We start from the raw sequence: 18,333 nt of genomic DNA, 5'->3' as shown, positions 1-18,333 counted from the left end.
GAGGTTCCCAGGCTAGGGGTCGAATTGGAGCTGTAGCTGCCAGCCTACGCCAGAGCCACAGCAACGCCAGAGCCACAGCAACGCCAGATCCAAGCTGCGTTTATGACCTACACCATAGCTCACGGCAACGCTGGATCCTCAACCCACTGAGTGAGTCCAGGGATTGAACCTGCAACCTCATGGTTCCTAGTCGGATTCATTTCCGCTGCCCCATGACGGGAACTCCAAACCTCAGTACTTGGTAAAGATGTTTCTTCTGATGACTGGTTTGCTTTTATCTTTGAAGCAGCAAAGATCTCATAACTGATCATATATTTCTCTTTGCCCTGGTTTCTAGGGAGCTCAGAGCCCAATTTGCTTAGCATCTTTTGCGTAAAACCTTGATCCTCAACTGTTATCCTTAGTTTCATCTTACTTTCCTTTCTTCTTTTTTTTAAATTATAAAAACACCGGGAGGTTTTGTAGTGTGATGGGTCTTCTGTGTGAACTTAGGTGAATTACTTAATGCCCCTGAACCAATTTCCTCATCCCAAATGGGGATAATGATATTAGGATCTGTCTCGTAAGATTATTGAAAAGATACTATGAAATCCTGCACACGAAATGTTTACCATGGTGCCTGTTCTGGATGAAGTGCTCAAAGCTTAGTGTTTGTTTTTAAAAAATAGTTTGCAGGAGTTCCCATCGTGGCGCAGTGGTTAACGAATCCGACTAGGAACCATGAGGTTGCGGGTTCGATCCCTGCCCTTGCTCAGTGGGTTCATGATCCGGTGTTGCCATGAGCTGTGGTGTAGGTTGCAGATGAGGCTCAGATCCCGCGTTGCTGTGGCTCTGGCGTAGGCAGGTGGCTACGGCTCCGATTCAACCCCTAGCCTGGGAACCTCCATATGCCGCGGGAGCGGCCCAAGAAATAGCAAAAAGACAAAAAAAAAAAAAAAAGAAAAAATAGTTTGCAATACAGAAATTTATAAAATTCAGAGTTAAAAACTTTTCTAATAGTCTTCACCCCAAATGATCACTGAGGTTTTTTTCTGTGCACATGTATTAATTACATAAAAGGAATTGCACAGTTTTGCTTGTTGCATTTTACATTAAGTATATCTAAACATCATTTCATGCCAGTGCACATGGAGCTTCCTCATTCTTTAACAGCCAACCAGTATTCTATAGCGTTTGGATTTTTCCTTCCAGTTTTTAGCTATTAAAAGTCCATCCAACAAATTTCTTGGGTTCCTTTTATTTGCTAAGAACTGTTGTAGGCCCTGAGGATACAGTAGAGAATGAGACAGCCAATGGCGCATTAAGGATCCTGTGTTATTGCAGTGGCAGTAGAGTTGCTGCTGTGGCGTGGGTTGGATCCCTGGCCTGAGAACTTTCACATGATGCAGGTGCAGCCAAAAAGAAAAAGAAAAAGAGAGACCTTTACTATCCATTTGAATATCTGGAGGAGAAAAGCAAATACAACCACCCTGTGGCTGGAGGGTCTTTGTCCTATGGGCAAGTGGGAAAGTTGATAGTTAATGGGGTTAGAGATGAAGCTGGATCATGTGGCATCTTTCAGCCATGTAGAAAATTTTGGATTTTATTCTTAAGCGATGGAGGGTTATGAGCAGGGAAAATGTGATCAATTTTTTTTTTTAATTTTTCTGGATGCTATGTGGAAAAGACACTATAAGGAGCTGTTGTGGAAATAGACCAGTTAGGAGTCTTTTGAAGTAATACAGGCAAAACATAAAACTGATGGCTTGGGGAAGTTCCCATCGTGGCGCAGCAGAAAAGAATCCAACTAGGAACCATGAGGTTTCGGGTTCGATCCCTGGCCTCGCTCAGTGGGTTAACGATCCGGCGTTGCCATGAGCTGTGGTGTAGGTCACAGACGCAGCTGGGATCTGGCGTTGCTGTGGCTGTGGCATAGGCTGGCAGCAATAGCTCTGATTAGACCCCTAGCCTGGGAACCTCCATATGCTGCAGGAGTGGCCCTAAAAAGACAAAAGACAAACAAACTGAGGGATTGGTCTCACTTGGAACTTGTAAGAGTGATGAGAAGATAAATGTCTTTGAATATGCACCTCTATTCATATATATGAGTGTTAAATTGTGGAATCTGAAGTCTTAGAATGTGAGTCATTGAACAATGACACCCTAGTAGCAACAAGCACAGCCAGTGCCCAGATCTTTGTTTCTAAATTCCATTCTCCACTAAAAGGAACCAGTTCCCTTGGGAAATGGCTGATTCCAAGACTGGTAGGCCAGGTACAACATGAGCTTGGAACAACCTGTGCCAGAAAATAAAGGACTGCTTAAAAATGTCAAAAGAACAAAGCTTGAAGGGACTTCCACTGATCAAATCAGGGACAATTTAAGCATCATAATGAATAATAACAGTAACAGATTATAAGCTACTGAATAAAATAAGGATCCATAAATCCATACTAATATTAGTTAGCTAAATATATATGAAAGGAAAGCTCTTCCTTATAGTAGACGAAAAAATGAAATTAGAAAATCTCCATTCCCAATCATCATCATAATAATGATTCAGGTGAAAATCATTCCTAGATACTAAAACTAATGGGTGAAAGCTTGATGACAAATTGGATATTTATATAGTTTCAAAAAGTGTTCCAATAAGATATTTTTTCTTTTTTTTTTTTTTCTGTCTTTTTACCATTTCTTGGGCCACTCCCGCAGCATATGGAGGTTCCCAGGCTAGGGGTCTAACCAGAGCTGCAGCCAACGGCCTACGCCAGAGCCACAGCAACGCCAGATCTGAGCCTCGTCTGCGACCTACACCACAGCTCACAGCAACACCGGGTCCCTAACCCACTGAGCAAGGGCAGGGATCGAACCCGTAACCTCATGGTTCCTAGTCGGAGTCGTCAACCACTGAGCCATAACTGGAACTCCAACTTTTCTGTAAGTTTGAAATAATTTCTTTTTTTTTTTTTCCTTTGCATCTGTGGCATATGGAAGTTCCCAGGCTAGGGGTCACATGGCACAGCAGTATAGCCACAACAATGCCAGATCCCCAGACCCACGCCACATCTGCCACCACTCCACCTATGCCACAGCTTGATGCAACACCGGATCCTTAACCCACTGAGTAAGGCCAGGGGTTGAATCTGAATCCTCATGGATGCTAGTCAAGTTCTTAACCCGCTGAGCCACAATAGGAACTCCAGAAATAATTTCTAACTAAAAATAAAAAATAACAAGTAAATTGAATCTCTGGATCAAAAAGGGTACATTTAACGTGTACTACGTATGTATGTCAGGTTTTATGTTTTCATCTTTGACAATTGTCTGCATGCTGGTAAGACTCCTCACGTCCTTTTTTGAAACAAAGCAGGCTTACAGGTAAATTATGAATCTCATACTAAATAAGCATTTTCACAATCCCCTTCCTTCACTCCTTTCTAAGGTCCAGACCCTTGAATTCTCTCAACTTCCTCCATCTCTGAGGATCCGCATTGCTTACAGACATTCTTACCCTAAGACTTCTGCTTATGCCCTGGAAATACCCAGAGGCTGCACACGGTTTACTCCATCCCCTAGATCCAGGGAAGGAGGAGGCCCCTTTTATAGACTTTTCGAAGGAGGAGTTGCCCCTCAGCTCAGTCCAGCATGCCACTGCTTCCAAACCCAAGCTTGCGTCAGCCCTGTGGATGTAGGAAGCCCTGCTGGGAGCCTTGATGCTGCTTTCTTTGATCTTTTCTTTGAACTTAACCCTTAGAAGCTTAGAACTCATAAAACACCTGGGCTGCCAGGAACCTTGCTGTTCACCTGGTCCAACCTCCTCAATTTACCTCACACTGTGAAGCCAAGGCCAGAGAGAATGAATGACTCCCCCAAGGTCCCATAGTAGGTGGGAATCCAGAGCTTTGAGATCATAGCAGGGCTTAGTTCACCAAATCTGATCTTGATGGCCTTCTCCTCCTGGCTTTGCCCTAGCCTTACCCAACTGTGGCATCTGGTTTGGAGCCCTTCACTCAATAAATCCTAACTGACCAAATTTAAACCCTGTCCTACCTCCCAACTGGGTAGCTTGTATTCTACTTAAAGAAGGCTAATAAGAATCCTGACAACCTCATACACTTAACTGAGAGCTTATTATATGCAGGCACTGTGCTAGAGCCCTGTACAGAAGTATCATTTAATATTTACAAAACCTTGATGTGGGCATAATTATTATTCCCATTTACAGATGATGCCTATAGAAGTTAACAATTTACCCAAGGGCATACACGAGACTGCTTCTGGGAAATCTGAAGATGAAAACGTAGCCTTAATGTCTAGGCCAAACTGCCTCTTCCTATAAAATGCAAGGAGCATTACTGAACAGCTACTATGTGCAGAACGCTAGACACTATGGGGCTCAAGAATCAAGCCCTGGTGAAAGAGAAGTGTGGAGGATTTGTAGGAGATCATAGGAACCATGGGGAGCCGGTCTGGCTGTTGGAGAAGCTTCTTATAAGAGGCATCTGGAGGGAAGCTTTGAAGCATGTTTAAGATTCCAGTAGATAGTGATGGGAAGGAGGGGTCCAAAGATGAACCAAAAGGGGATCCGCGTGAGTAAAAACATGGCAGCAAGAGCAGGGAGTGTAGGGTTTCATTGGAGGCCAGGTTACAACCAGGGAGCAATGGAAGATGGGGCTTGAAAGCTAAGTGGAGGCCATACTTTGAAAGCCTTTAATGGCAAGGTAAGGAGTGTTGGGGAGCTATTTAAATCTTTGATAAGAAAAGTAGCCCAGGAGTTCCCATCGTGGCTCAGTGGTTAATGAATCCGACTAGGAACCATGAGGTTGTGGGTTTGATCCCTGGCCTTGCCCGGTGGGTTAAGGATCCGGCATTGCCATGAGCTGTGGGGTAGGTTGCAGACGTGGCTCAGATCCCGACATTGCGGTGGCTCTGGCATAGTCTGGTGGCTACAGCTCTGATTAGACCCCTAGCCTGGGCACCTCCATATGCCGCGGGAGCGGCCCATGAAATGGCAAAAAAAAAAAAAAGAAAAGTAGCCCAGGGAGTTTCCGTTGTGGCGCAGTGGTTAACGAATCCGACTAGGAACCATGGGGTTGTGGGTTCGATCCCTGGCCTTGCTCAGTGGGTTAAGGATCCGGTGTTGCCGTGAGCTGTGGTGTAGGTCACAGACATGGCTCGGATCCTGCATTGCTGTGGCTGTGGCATAGGCCAGTGGCTACAGCTCCAATTCAACCCCTGGCCTGGGAACCTCCATATGCTGCCAGGAAGCCGCCCTAGAAAAGGCAAAAAGGAAAAAAAAAGAAAAGTAGCCCAAGACCTTATGGCTCAGTGTGTTAAAGATCTGTTGTTGTCCCGGGTTACAGCTATGACGAGGGTTTGATCCCTGACCCAGGAACTGCTGCGTGCCATGGGCATAGCCAGGGGAAAAAAAAAAAAAAGTAGCCCTAGTTGAAGTTATTAAAAGATCTGGCCAGTAGCAGGATAGGTGCCTGAAGCATCCGGCTGGGATGCTGAGAGCCTGAGCCAGCAGCTCCCCCATGACCTTGGTGTTGACTGTAGCACAGCCGGGCACCAGAACTGAGTTCCTAGGGCATTTGCTAGAGCTCACAGCCTATGGAATTCAGTTCTCAGAGCCAGGTGGCCAAAGTTCTCTCAGCCTTGATGCTGCCTTCCTGTGGTGTCTTTGAATTTTCCCCCACTCCCAGGATGGGTTAGATGAAGAACCTGGAATCTCAAGATTCCTCCTATCCCAGGGAGGGTGTGAGCTTGGAACTGAAAATTGGGGTCCATGGCTAGGGAAAGAGGCAAGGTGCTGCAGAGTGAGTCCCATCATCTTCCACCCAGATCTGCTCCTGATGGGCCCAGATGTGGAACTGGATGGGCAGGGCGCTGGGGAAGAGCTAGAACATGTACATTGAGAAGGGACTCTCTCTAGAGACTGAGGGGCTTCCTGAGCCAAAGGGGACCCACCCACTGTGGATTCCAAAGATAGAGGCCTAGGAGTCCCAGCTCCTTGAAAACCTCCCCATGTGAAGATCTGAAGTACCTGGGATAGATAGGGCAGTGGATGAGAAAGAGTCCCCTGAAACACACAGTGACTTTCTTGAGAGTTAAACTGAGGGCTGAGGTGCAGGGCAGAGTGGCAGTCTATCCCTAGAGAGGAAAAGGCAAGCCGGCAGATCAGGAGCCACCCTACCCCCACCCTGCTTGAGTTGAGAGAAAGGGGCCGCACTTACCCATGAAGCCTCTTCTCTCCCTCCTGGAGCTGGATCTGCAGAGATGCTCCCAGAGAGTGCTTCTTAAATAGGGCCCCCACCCGCCCCAGCCAACTCCCGCCCCCGCCCCATCCTGGTTCTTCTGAGAAAGGAGGAAGGTGTGGGAGGGCCGGGCACCCTGCCCAGAGAACCCTTTCTGACCTCAAGCAAGAGCAAGATAAAAAGCAGAGACCCCCTACTTACCCCCCCATCCTTCCAAGCATCCCCTTCCTTACCTCAGTGTCTGAATGAATCCTTCCCACCCCCTGAGACCAGCCAGCTGGGTCCTTTCTCTGCTCTTAATGTCTGGGAAATAGGCCCTTTATGCCTAGTACGAGCCCAATTCCTCATTCTGAGGTTGGATGTTGGGGAATTGATATGCTAGAGGAAGCTTCAACAGAGGCTTCTAACTTTCCCATCAGCTGAGGGGACGCAGCATCAGCTGCAAAATTCGTTTGACAGAATGGGGAGAGAGGAGGTATCATTCCATCTCCTTTCACCCCTTGTGGCTTCAAGCAGCATCCAAAGTGTAGGTGGAATTTGTTCCCATCCTGGAGAGAGAGACATTGAGACCTGAAGGGACTTAAATTTCAACCAGCTATGGAATGCTGAGCAGGACAAGCATTCCTGTTTTTGTTTTGTTTTGCTTTTTGTCTTTTTGCCATTTCTTAGGCTGCTCCTGTGGAATATGGAGATTCCCAGGCTAGGGGTCCAGTTGGAGCTGTAGCCACCAGCCTACGCCAGAGCCACAGCAACTTGGGATCCGAGCCTTGTCTGCGACCTACACCACAGCTCACGGCAACACCGGATCCTTAAGCCACTGAGCAAGGCCAGGGATCAAACCCACAACCTCATGGTTCCTAGTCGGATTCGTTAACCATTGCGCCACGACGGGAACTCCTAAGGATTCCTGTTGGAGCCTCTGTCTTACCGTTTGTGTGTCATTGTGTCTGTGGTGCTCCTTCTCCTCAGGCCACCCTCTGTCCTCTGACTCCAGAACTTTACCCTTGCTGCACAGAGTTGAGACCCTTCCCCCAGAGTTTGAGCTGGGAATTGAGGGCCCCCCCCAAGAGGTCCTTCCCATCATCCTTCCCAGAAAGGAAAGCTCAGGAAGGTCTTTCCAATGATAATATGTAGCTACATCCAAATGCCATTCAAGAGACAGAAGGTGGGGGAGGGAAAGGTACAGTCAGCCTCAGGGATGGCCACAAGGGTCTTGGGCCAGGACTAGGGACAACTCTATTGAGGAAACCTGAAAATTCCCGTAATGGGGATGGTAGGGAGAGAAGAGTCATCAGTGTTGTGCAATGAAGGGGAAGCGGGGGATGGGAGCTGGGGGAGGGGAAGAATGGCCACATCTATAGAGGGCTGGCAGCTACCCATCACCCCCTTCCCAGGGGCCTGCTTGGCTAGAGTTCAAAGTGGTTGTCACCCGACCCTTCATTAACCCCCGCAGTGCCAGGCTGGCAGCAGCAGCGCTTTTATGGGAGACATGAGGCCAAAGGTGCTCCCTCCTTCCTTCCTGCCTCCCCTTTCCTGCCTCTCTCCCCAGCAACCAACATCTTGCTGACTTTGAGGCCAGAGGATCCTGCGGGGAGGTGGGAGATTGCAGTGAGGAGCAGGACTGGAAGAGGAGCAGTGATCTCTTTTTTCTCCATGCTTTGGCACCACCTCTGTCCTTAGGGAAGAGAGAATGGGACTTTTTACCTTGGACTGTGAGCTCCTGAGGGTAAGAACAGTCTCTGGGTCGCCAGTACCCCACAAGGGGACTAGCCCTGAAAAAGAACTCATCCCTGCTGATTGGTGATGCACTAGTTTATCCTTGAAGGGAACTCACCCTCATGACCACTGAAGGGTTCCTGAGAGAGAAGGCTGTGGGCTTCCCCATAGGGTAGCACAGTGAAGCTGTGGCAGCAGGAGCAGAAAGAGGAAGCTGAGGCCTTACCGGGTACTGGCGTTCAGCTGTCCTGTGCTATATGAGAAGCCCAGCCAACAGAGGCATGAAGGCACTGGGGGTGGGCATGGCCTGCAGGCTACCCTGGATCTGGGCTCAGGTGGATCCTCACTCAGAGCACCTCCTCACCCCTTTCCAAAACAGGCTCCTAGCCCTGAAGACACCCTAACCTTGGGGAGACATCGCTGTTAAGGGAATGCAAAGGAGACAGATATGGTGGGGAAGTCAGGACCTAGGAGTCGATGGGTGACAGGGCTTGAACCTGGACTGGACACGAAAGGGGAGAGACCCTGGGATTTGGGGAAGAACACCAGGTCTAGGTGCAGGGCCACCAGAACCAACCGGGAAGCCACGAGTCTTTCCATGGGTGGAAGGACGGGAGAGACAAAGAGAAGGGTGGTGGTGGGGTAGCTATAGGACTTGAGGGCGGAGACTTGGGGGCGAGGAAATACTGCAGATGGGAAGACACTGGGTGGGGTCAAAATGTTCTCCATCTCCCGCCGCTGACAAGGAAGTAGGCGCGGATTCAATCAGTCGCTGAGACTCCACCCACTGGCGGGACCTCCACGCTTAGCTCCTCCCTACCCTCAACAAAAATGGTCGCCGCAGGAGCCCGTCCAAATTCGTGAGACAAATGAAAGGGAGTGCAGAAGCTCCGCCCAGTTGTGGGCAATGCCCTTCTTAAAAATGGCTACCACAGCGCTAGTGTAAAAACACCGCTCTGGGCCCCGCCTTTGATCTCGTTGGTGGGGCTGGGGGATGAGAGCTGCATCGTGCGGGACAAGTCGCCGGCGGCGCCCGACGGAGCAGGTGATTTCCCCTCCAGGCCCCAACCCAGGGCTAGGAGAGTCTCGGAGAGCATTGACCCAGGGTACCTGTCCGGTGTGTCTCCCCACGGTACCCCCGGGGACCGCCGGACCCCCATCTCTGATTCTCGCTGTGGCCTGTATCAAGGCACATCCCAGCTTGCTCGGGCCTCCCTCCTCATATGTCCCCAGGGCCTCAACCGCATCCCATTGCCCTCGGGTCCGCTATTCTGGACCCTTACGGGTACACTGCTCTCTTGTTTAGGGAGCTCTTGCTTCAGGGGTCGGCCATCATCCCACTTCCTGTACTGCAGCCTGACTTTGAATACCGGAATCCCTTGTATACCCCTTGGTGTCCTTGGCACCTCTAAGACCTAACTTGAGAGTCAGGAGATGTCGTCTGGAACCTGTGTTATGAGACTAGGACCCCAGGAGCTGGGTTTCACAGGGGCTGGGAAAAGCAGTGAAGACCTCGTTTCTAGACCCTCTGAATGCCCCAGGACTTCTTCCACGCTGCTTCCAGGACTCCTCCTACCAAACCGCCTTGTGCTCTCCCTCCACCTTGGGCACCTCCCCACCCCAAGGGAACAGTATGGTACTCCTTCCCCTAGTCTAACTTCATTTTGCCCAAGGGTTCTATTTGGAGCATCTGGAGAGTCCAGGCCTGTGCCTGGTCCTGGGGATGTTCTCAGGCAATGAGGATAGGGCAGTAGGGTTGACTGCAGGGAGGAAGTGAGTCCTGCCGAGTGAGAGGCAAAGGGAAAGACATTCTGAGTGGGGAGAAAGAACAGATTCTTGAGGTAGGCAAGAGGGCCAGACAAGCAGGAGAGAAAGATCAGAATATAGGGCTGAGGAGAGACCGTTTGCATTGAGAGGTGGTGTAGTATAGTGGTTAACAAGGAGGGTTCTGCCTTGGTATAACTCTGCCATTAACTTACTTTGTGACCCTCAGTGCCTCTGTTTCTTTTTGTGTAAATGGGATAATATGATATATTACTATCTAAATTTTAGGGTAATTGTGAGGATTAGGTGTTAATACATGTAAAGTGCATAGAACAATCCCTGGCAGATTGTAAAGAGTTGATAAATACTAAATATTACTACCATCATCAGAGGTGTTTAAACAGGACTCATGACAGGATGACAGACACATTTCACATGTGCCACTAACCAGAGAATCGTGATTTGGAGGCCCCGGGGTTCTGTGGTCCATATTTAGAATTTGAAAAATCTCATTGGGGAGCTCCCCTCATGGTGCAGTGGAAATGAATCCTACTAGGAACCATGAAGTTGCGGGTTCGATCCCTGGCCTTGCTCAGTGGGTTAAGGATCCGGTGTTGCCGTGAACTGTGGTGTAGCTCGCAGACGTGGCTCAGATCTGGTGTTGCTGTGGCTCTGGCATAGGCTGGCGGCTACAGCTCTGATTCGACCCCTAGCCTGGGAGCCTCCATATGCCTCAGGTGCGGCCCTAAGAAGACAAAAGACAAAAAAAAAAAAAAAAAAAAAACCTTATTGAAATCATTTTCAGAGTTCCCTGGTGACTCAGGGGGTTAAGGTTCCAGCATTATCACTGCTGTGGCTCTGGTTAACAGCTGTGGCATAGGTTCATTCCCTGGCCTGGTAATTTCCGTATGCCAAAAAAAAAAAAAAAAAAATCAGGTTCTTACCCTGGAGAATCCTGGCTGCTTAGGCTGTAGCTTCCCCTACTCGGGGACTATGGGGGAGAAATATTAGAAGAAGCCTCTGGGTAGGAAAGGAATGCTGAGGAGGCCTAGGGGGATGGAGAAAAAGGAAAAATGGCAAGCTTGGAAGACTGGGTAAAGTTTGGGGAGCCCAAGAACAGGAGGAAAGGGGATATTATTTCCTTAGAAAACAAGCTAGAGCAAAAGCTCAGGGCAGGAAGACCTTTTATTGGGGCACAGTGAGGTGTTTCCCAATAAAAATGCACTGGCCCTCAGACCTTGGTTAGAAACCTAGGGGTATTGGACACAGCCTTGAGAGCTGCTCTCCTAGAAACTGGGATTTCATGCAGCATCACTGGGCCTTTGTCTCAACAGAGGACAGCAGGCAAATGATAGCAACCGGGATTTGGTATAACCCAGGGTAGACGTAGGTCTCCATAGAGGGCTGAGCTCTTAAGGGAGCTGCAAGGTGGGATCCGGTATGCCTGATCTGGGCAGTTCTGCTCCTCCCCAGGGCCCACGCTAGGCTCTGGAGTGAGAAGCCAGCCTACCGCTGCTAAGATAGGGCTTCTCTGTCGTGTTGTCCAAGGTGGCCCCTCTGCTATCACAGCAACTCTGTTACCATTCAGGGGACCAAGGAACTGTGATTATAGATGGCAGGCAGCCCTGTCTCAAACCACTTGAAAGTCTTTTTTTTTCTTTCTTTTTTTTTTTTTTTTGTCTTTTTAGGGCCACACCCATGCCATGTGGAGGTTCCCAGGTTAGGGGTTGCATTGGAGCTATAGCCGCTGGCCTACACCACAGCCACAGCAATGCCAGATCCTTAACCCACTGAGCGAGGCCAGGGATCGAACCTGCGTCCTCATGGATACTAGTCAGATTCATTAACTGCTGAGCCGCGATGGGAACTCCATCAACCCATTTGAAAGTCTTGATATCCCCCTATGCCTGGAGTAGAATATACACTCAAGTAGGTATCCTGGATTTATCTCTTGACCACTGCAGTCAAGCCAAGTGACCTTGGACAAGTCATTAAACCCACTGAGCTTCTTGCAGACATGGCTTGGATCTGGCGTTGTTGCTGCTGTGGTGTAGGCCAGCAGCTGCAGCTCCGATTCAACCCCTAGCCTGGGAACCTCCATATGCTGTAGGTACAGCCCTAAAAAGACGAAAAAAAAAAAAAAAAACCCCAAAAAACAAAAAACCCCACTGAGCTTCAATGTCTTCATTTGTAAAGTGGAAAGTAACAGTTTTTTGAGTGTCTACTTCACAGGAGACAATGAGAGTACATTGATGAATAAACCAAGTGTATGGTCCCTGCTCTCATGACACAAGTGGAAGAAACATTAAATATTGCCCCAATAATTTTAAAATTATAGCTGTAGGAGTTCCCATTGTGGTGCAGTGGTTAACGAATCCGACTAGGAACCATGAGGTTGCGGGTTCGATCCTTGGCCTTGCTCAGTGGATTAAGGATCTGGGGTTGCCGTGAGCTGTGGTGTAGGTTGCAGACATGGCTTGGATCCCGCGTTGCTGTGGCTCTGGTGTAGGCTGGAAACTACAGCTCCGATTAGACCCCTAGCCTGCGAATCTCCATATGCTGTGGGAGCAGCCCAAGAAATGGCAAAAAGACAAAAATAAATAAATAAATAAATAAATAAATAATAAAATTATAGCTGCAAAAGGTGCTGCTCGGTAAGGTAACATGCCTCTTCAATGAGGGTATAAGATGGAGGCGACCAAATCAGTTCCAGAGGGTCAAGGGCAGCATACCTCGAAGGAAACTGTAGATTGAAACCTGAAAGGTGAGAAAAGTCAGCAGGCAAGGGGTGGAGCTGGAAGATTGCCCAGACAGAGCAAACAGTTCATGCTAAGACCCTTGCCGTGAAAAAGCTGGAGCCACGGGCAAGCTGAAAGCAAGCCAGGGCAGAGGGGCCTGATCCTGGGAGGGCATGGTGCATGGTGAGGCTGGAAAGATGTAGGCAGATATAAGGCCCTGAATTGAGGATCAAAAAGAATTTGGGGAGTTCCAGTGGTGGTGCAGTGGTTAACAATCCGACTAGGAACCATGAGGTTGCGGGTCAATCCCTGTCCTTGCTCAGTGGGTTAAGGATGCGGCGTTGCCGTGAGCTGTGGTGTAGGTCGCAGACGCGGCTCGGATCCCACGTTGCTGTGGCTGTGGTGTAGGCTGGAAGCTACAGCTCCAATTGGACCCCTAGGCTGGGAACCTCCATATGCCGTGGAAGTGGCCCTAGAAAAAGCAAAAAGACGAAAAAAAAAAAAAAAAGAAAAAGAATTTGGACTTAGCTGAAGGGAGGCAGGAAGTCACTGATAGGTTTTAAGCAGGAAAAACATGATTTTTTTGTAAAGATTGTACAGTCATGACCTTTGTGAAGAATAGCTTGTTGGGGGCAAGATGGTAGTGTGGAGAAGGGTTAGGAGACTCTTGCAGTTACAGAATGAGATGGGGCAGCGTGGGAAGAGAGATGGAGGGAAATTGTTGTATTAAGAGATAATGGTCAGGGCTTGGTGACTGATTGGATGTGGGAAGGCAAGGGGTAGGATGGTGTCAAGGCTAATTTCCAGACTAGCGGCAGAAACAGCTGGTGCCTGGACAATCATACACTGAGGACAGCCCTGGAGAAGTATAAGATTTGGGAGAATGTCACCTGGGGACATGTTAAATCATCCCCAGAGAGGTGCCAGAGAAGTAGATGTACAAGTGTGTAGCTCAGAGGAGGAGACTATACTAGTGAATTGGACATTTGGGAGTTGGGGTCATGGAGTTAGTCCATGAAGACATGGGCCCAGATGAGATCTTGCAGAGAGAGAGGGTGCACACTGAGGAGAGGGGAGGAGCAGCTTTGAGTCTGAGCCTTGCTGCCACATTTAGGGAGAAGCAGGTGAGATGGGGATAGAAAAGGGAGCCTGAGAAGAAATGGCCAGAGAAATAGAAGAGAGATGGGAGGGTGTGATGCTTCCTAGAGCAACGCTGATGCTGTCTGAAAGGACAAATGTTAGGTGAAACTAAAAGAAATTGCCTTTTTCTTTTCTTTCTTTTTTTTTTTTTTAAGGCTGCACCCATAGCATATGGAAGTTCCCAGGCCAGGGATTGAATCTGAGCCACAGCCATGACCTAAGCTGCAGCTACAGCCATGCCAGATCCTTTAACCCACTGCCCTGGGCTGGGGATCCAACTGTGCCTCTGCACTGAGTGGAGCTGCCTCAGCTGGATTCTTTTTTTTTTTTCCTTTTTCTTTTTAGGGCTGCATCTGTGCCATATGGAAGTTCCCAGGCTAGGGGTTGAATCAGAACTGTAGCTTGCCAGCCTACTCCACAGCTACAGCAACGCCAGATCAGAGCCGCATCTGCAACCTACACTGCAGCTTGCAGCAACACCGATCCTTAATCCACTGAGCAAGGCCAGGGATGGAACTGCATCCTCGTGGATACTAGTGGTGTTCTTAACCTACTGAGGCACATGGGGAACTCCTTTAGCCAGATTCTTAACCCACTGTGTCACAGTGGGAACTCCTTTCTTTTTCTTTTTTTTTTTTTGTCTTTTTGTCTTTTGTTGTTGTTGTTGCTATTTCTTGGGCCGCTCTCGCGGCATATGGAGGTTCCCAGGCTAGGGGTTGAATCGGAGCTGTAGCCACCGGCCTACGCCAGAGCCACAGCAACGCGGGATCCGAGCCGCGTCTGCAACCTACACCACAGCTCACGGCAACGCCGGATCGTTAACCCACTGAGCAAGGGCAGGGACCGAACCCGCAACCTCATGGTTCCTAGTTGGATTCGTTAACCACTGCGCCACGACGGGAACTCCCTTCTTTTCTTTCTTTCTATCCTTTTTTTTGAGCTCAAAAACAGGTAATATTGGCAGACTCATATGGTTCAACTGACTTAGACCAAAACCTAAAAAAGTAATTTATGATCTTAACCTGAGGAAATTTGGTAGAGATGTTGGGGCAGAAGCCAGACTGTAGTTGAGGAGAATTGTGTAGAATGGAGAATAAAAGGGATAGACTTGCCAGGACTTGGTGATTGACCAATTGCAGCAGAGGGTGAAATCAAAGGTAACCCCCAAGTTTTCGCTTTCACAGCTGAGTGAATTGTGTCAGCTGGTAAAACAGGAGGAGGTGCCTGTTTGGAGCGGGAGGTACACAGATCGGGAGGATATGCTGAGTTTGGGGTAGGTGCAACTTGAGGTGCCTTTGAGTCTTCTGAGTGAGATGATGAGCTGACATCCATCCTATGGGTCTGGAGCAGTTCATAACCACCTACATGTTCCTGATGCCCAAATACAAACTGTAGGGAATCAAAAGCATGTAGGTAGGAATGGAACAAGTCAATAAGTAGTTATTGAGCGCCTACTAAGTGCAAGCATTTTTCTAGGTGCTAGGGCTATCCCAATGGGTGAGACAGAGTCCCCCCTTCCATCTTCCTCTTCTTTTTTTTGGTCTTTTTGCCTTTTGGGGGCTGCACCCGCGGCATATGAAGGTTCCCAGGCTAGGGGTCGAATCGGAGCTGTTGCTGCCGGCCTATGCCAGAGCCACATCAATGCCAGATCCAAGCCGCATCTGTGACCTACACCACAGCTCACTGCAATGCTGGATCCTTAACCCACTGAGTGAGCCCAGGGATCGAACCTGCAACCTCATGGTTCCTAGTCGGATTCGTTTCCACTGCACCATGTCAGGAACTCCCACCTCCCTCTTCTTAGAGCTTACATTCCCTGGGAGAGGACAGACAACAGGCAAATCAACATAAAATAACATCAAGCTGTAGTATATGCTACATAGAAAGTAGAGCAGGGCGAGGGACGGGGAGTATGGGGCAAGCCTGTTTTGGGTAGGTGAATCCGGGAGGGTCTCTCTGTGGAGGCAACTTTTGAGCGGAGTTGTGGTGGAGGTGAGGGGGTGAGCCATGTGGGTGTCTGGAGGAGAAAGGTAGGAAAAAGCTGGAAGTTTGAGGAACAGCAAGGAGGCTGGTGGTTCAGGTGTGCAGTGAATGAGGAGCATGTGGCCAGCGCACCGTCTGGTAGGGCTCTGCAGGTCATCTAGAGGATGCAAAGTCCTCTAGATGGCCCCAAACTGCTGGAAGGGCTAGGATTGGGAAGGAAGAGAGAGTCCATTTAAGGCTTCCCCATCTATCTGGGCCTCAGAGCCAGAAAAGCCCCTTTGTGCAGAGGGTGGGTGGCCCATTCCGGGTGGGGGAATGGCTGTGCTTGGTCCTGAGGCCTGCTTCTTGGGGGGCTGGACAATAGGCCCTTTGTGGACTTGGGGGCCAAGTGGCCCTCTCAACGACGAGATTCCTCAGCCAGGAGGCATGTGACCTCAAGACCTTGGCTTCTTGCCAGAGGGTCTGGGCCTGCTTCTGGGCAATGGGGTGGGGAGAGATGGGGAGAGGTCACGGGAGGGGTGAAGGAAACCACTCTGGAAACTTTTTCCTGAGACAGCGTTCTGCCCTGTCTCTGGCTGAAGGAGGTGGAGGGAGGCCGGGAGGGGGCTGTGGCTCCCTCTGCTTGAGGGAGCGGGGGAGGGCTGGAGAGCTGGAAGCTCTGGGCAACATCAACAAGTGGTTTCCACAGCAGGGCAGGAGGGAGGAGCTGGCCGCCCCTGGACCTAGCGGGTAGGGGCAGGCGGAAGGGGGGCCTGACAAGCTTCCCTCTTGTGTCCCTTCAGAAGAGGAGAGAGCATGGAGCTGGAGAGGATCGTCAGTACAGCCCTCCTTGCCTTTGTCCAGACGCACCTCCCAGAGGCCGACCTCAGGTAGAAGCTGCTGTCCTTGAAGGGTCATGCTAGAGCGACGGCTGGAGCTGCTGGGCAGTGCCCTGGGCCCTGGCCAATGGGAGGACTGGGGTGGGAAGCACTCAGCCCTGTTCCCGAGGCTGGGGAGGGCTGATGATGATTTGCTGGTATGGCCTTACCTCTCATCTCATTCCTCCCCCTTGTTGAACTTTGGATGGGAAACCAAAACTCTGAGGGAGGGTGGGATACTCCCTGGCCTGAAGGCTTGAAGTCTGGTTCATGGACCCTGTGAAGCCCGGGGCTGGAGTCCCAGGCTAGGTAGGGACGCTGACGGTAACAGGGCTCGTCCTGTCCCATTCCTGCAGCGGCTTGGATGAGGTCATCTTCTCCTACGTGCTTGGGGTCCTGGAAGACCTGGGCCCCTCAGGCCCATCAGAGGAGAACTTCGACATGGAGGCCTTCACTGAGATGATGGAGGCCTACGTGCCTGGCTTTGCCCACATCCCAAGGTGGGGCCTGGCTGGGGCCAGAGGAGGAGGGGGGATGGCTGATTGTGGGAGGGTCATCCTCTCACCACCGTCCTTGCTTTTTCAGGAGTACAATAGGGGACATGATGCAGAAGCTCTCAGGGCAGTTAAGTGGTGCCAGGAACAAAGGTGAGTCTAGGAATCGGGCATTTGGGTGACTCAAAACCCCCTCCCCCAAAGCCCGGGCAAACCTGTTGCTTTCTCTGCCTCTTTAAGAGAACCTGCAACCGCAGAGCTCTGCGGTCCAAGGTCAGGTATCCGCCTCCTCAGAGACCCTGCAGCGGCCTGAAAACCTCAAAGAAGAGACTAGGTCTTCTCCTAGTGCTGCTGGGGACACCCCAGATGAGGTACTGGTAAAGGAGCGTACTCGTGAGGCAGCAAGGGGGCAGGAAAAGAAGAAGTCCTGCCTTTTGTCAACATTTATGCCCACAGGCAGCCGGCACTGAGGAGGAGCTGCTGCCAGGGGTGGATGTACTCCTGGAGGTGTTTCCTACCTGTTCGGTGGAACAGGCCCAGTGGGTGCTGGCCAAAGCTCGGGGGGACTTGGAAGAAGCTGTGCAGATGCTGGTAGAGGGGAAGGAGGAGGGGCCTCCAGCCTGGGATGGCCCCAACCAGGTATCCTCTGCCAGATCCCCACCCCATCCCACTTAACCTCAGCTACGTTCCACTTTAGTGTGAAGCCCCCGCCCCGAGCCTGTCCCCTGGCTTCTCCTGCTGGTGGCCTAGGGCCTAGACCAGGCTTCCCCTCTCTGCAGGACCTGCCTAGGCGCCTCAGAGGCCCCCAAAAGGATGAGCTGAAGTCCTTCATCCTGCAGAAGTGAGTCTGGGCTGGGCTGGGCTGGGCCGGGCCCTTAGAGGGTCTTCCCAGGGTGGCAGGAGCTTCACCCAGCCAGTTTTTGGCAGGTACATGATGGTGGATAGCGCAGAGGATCAGAAGATTCACCGGCCCATGGCTCCCAAGGAGGTGAGACAATTGGGGCTGCTCGGGGTGTGGAGTGGATGCGACTGGCTCCTGCTACTCACTGCCTGATTGCCTGACAGGCTCCCAAGAAGCTGATCCGATACATCGACAACCAGATAGTGAGCACCAAAGGGGAGCGATTCAAAGATGTGCGGAACCCTGAGGCTGAGGAGATGAAGGCCACATACATCAACCTTAAGCCAGCCAGAAAGTACCGCTTCCACTGAGGCACTCGCCGGACTCAGCCCGAGCCTTTTAGGCTCAGATCCCAGAGGGATGCAGGAGCCCTACACTCCCACACAGGGCACACCCTATCTCCTGTCCCCCTTCTTTCCCAACTTCCCTTGCTCCACAGTGTTAACCTCCTCTTGGAGCTGCCACCGGCACAGTAAAGGTAGCCCGAGGAAGGTTTGAGTGCAT

At 50.4% G+C, this 18,333-nt stretch overlaps 2 protein-coding genes and 1 non-coding gene across 3 annotated transcripts in view; 2 read left to right on the top strand and 1 right to left on the bottom strand.

Annotated features, from left to right (window-relative positions):
* Positions 1-18,333, top strand: part of PCGF6 (polycomb group ring finger 6) — a 1,082,924-nt gene that overhangs the window by 834,676 nt on the left and 229,915 nt on the right. The window lies entirely within an intron of this gene.
* On the bottom strand, positions 5,531-5,629 carry MIR146B (microRNA mir-146b). Its single transcript, NR_035377.2, has one exon. It is a non-coding gene; the product is annotated as a microRNA mir-146b (primary transcript).
* Positions 8,924-18,320, top strand: CUEDC2 (CUE domain containing 2). The gene is made up of 9 exons (XM_003483550.5): positions 8,924-8,997; positions 16,360-16,446; positions 16,791-16,934; positions 17,020-17,081; positions 17,169-17,299; positions 17,385-17,567; positions 17,708-17,769; positions 17,856-17,916; positions 17,994-18,320. Exons 2-9 carry the CDS (start codon positions 16,373-16,375, stop codon positions 18,138-18,140), a joined length of 864 nt encoding a protein of 287 aa, XP_003483598.1. The 5' UTR covers positions 8,924-8,997; positions 16,360-16,372; the 3' UTR covers positions 18,141-18,320.

Source organism: Sus scrofa, chromosome 14 (assembly GCF_054392235.1).
Source record: "Sus scrofa isolate SSC_HxYL_T2T_F1_AM1 chromosome 14, Sscrofa_HxYL_maternal_Yorkshire_Landrace_v2.0, whole genome shotgun sequence".
Lineage (NCBI taxonomy): Eukaryota > Metazoa > Chordata > Mammalia > Artiodactyla > Suidae > Sus > Sus scrofa.
The sequence above is the reverse complement of the archived record's forward strand: the minus strand, read 5'-3'. Positions and strand labels throughout refer to the sequence as shown.

What these genes read in the sequence shown, in the direction of transcription:
- CUEDC2 (XM_003483550.5), top strand. Translation starts at nt 16,373, where the DNA reads ATGGAGCTGGAGAGGATCGTCAGTACAGCCCTCCTTGCCTTTGTCCAG. An exon ending in CCTGGGATGGCCCCAACCAG is followed by an intron (nt 17,568 to 17,707) that starts GTATCCTCTGCC and finishes CCCTCTCTGCAG; the next exon opens with GACCTGCCTAGGCGCCTCAG. An exon ending in AAGTCCTTCATCCTGCAGAA is followed by an intron (nt 17,770 to 17,855) that starts GTGAGTCTGGGC and finishes AGTTTTTGGCAG; the next exon opens with GTACATGATGGTGGATAGCG.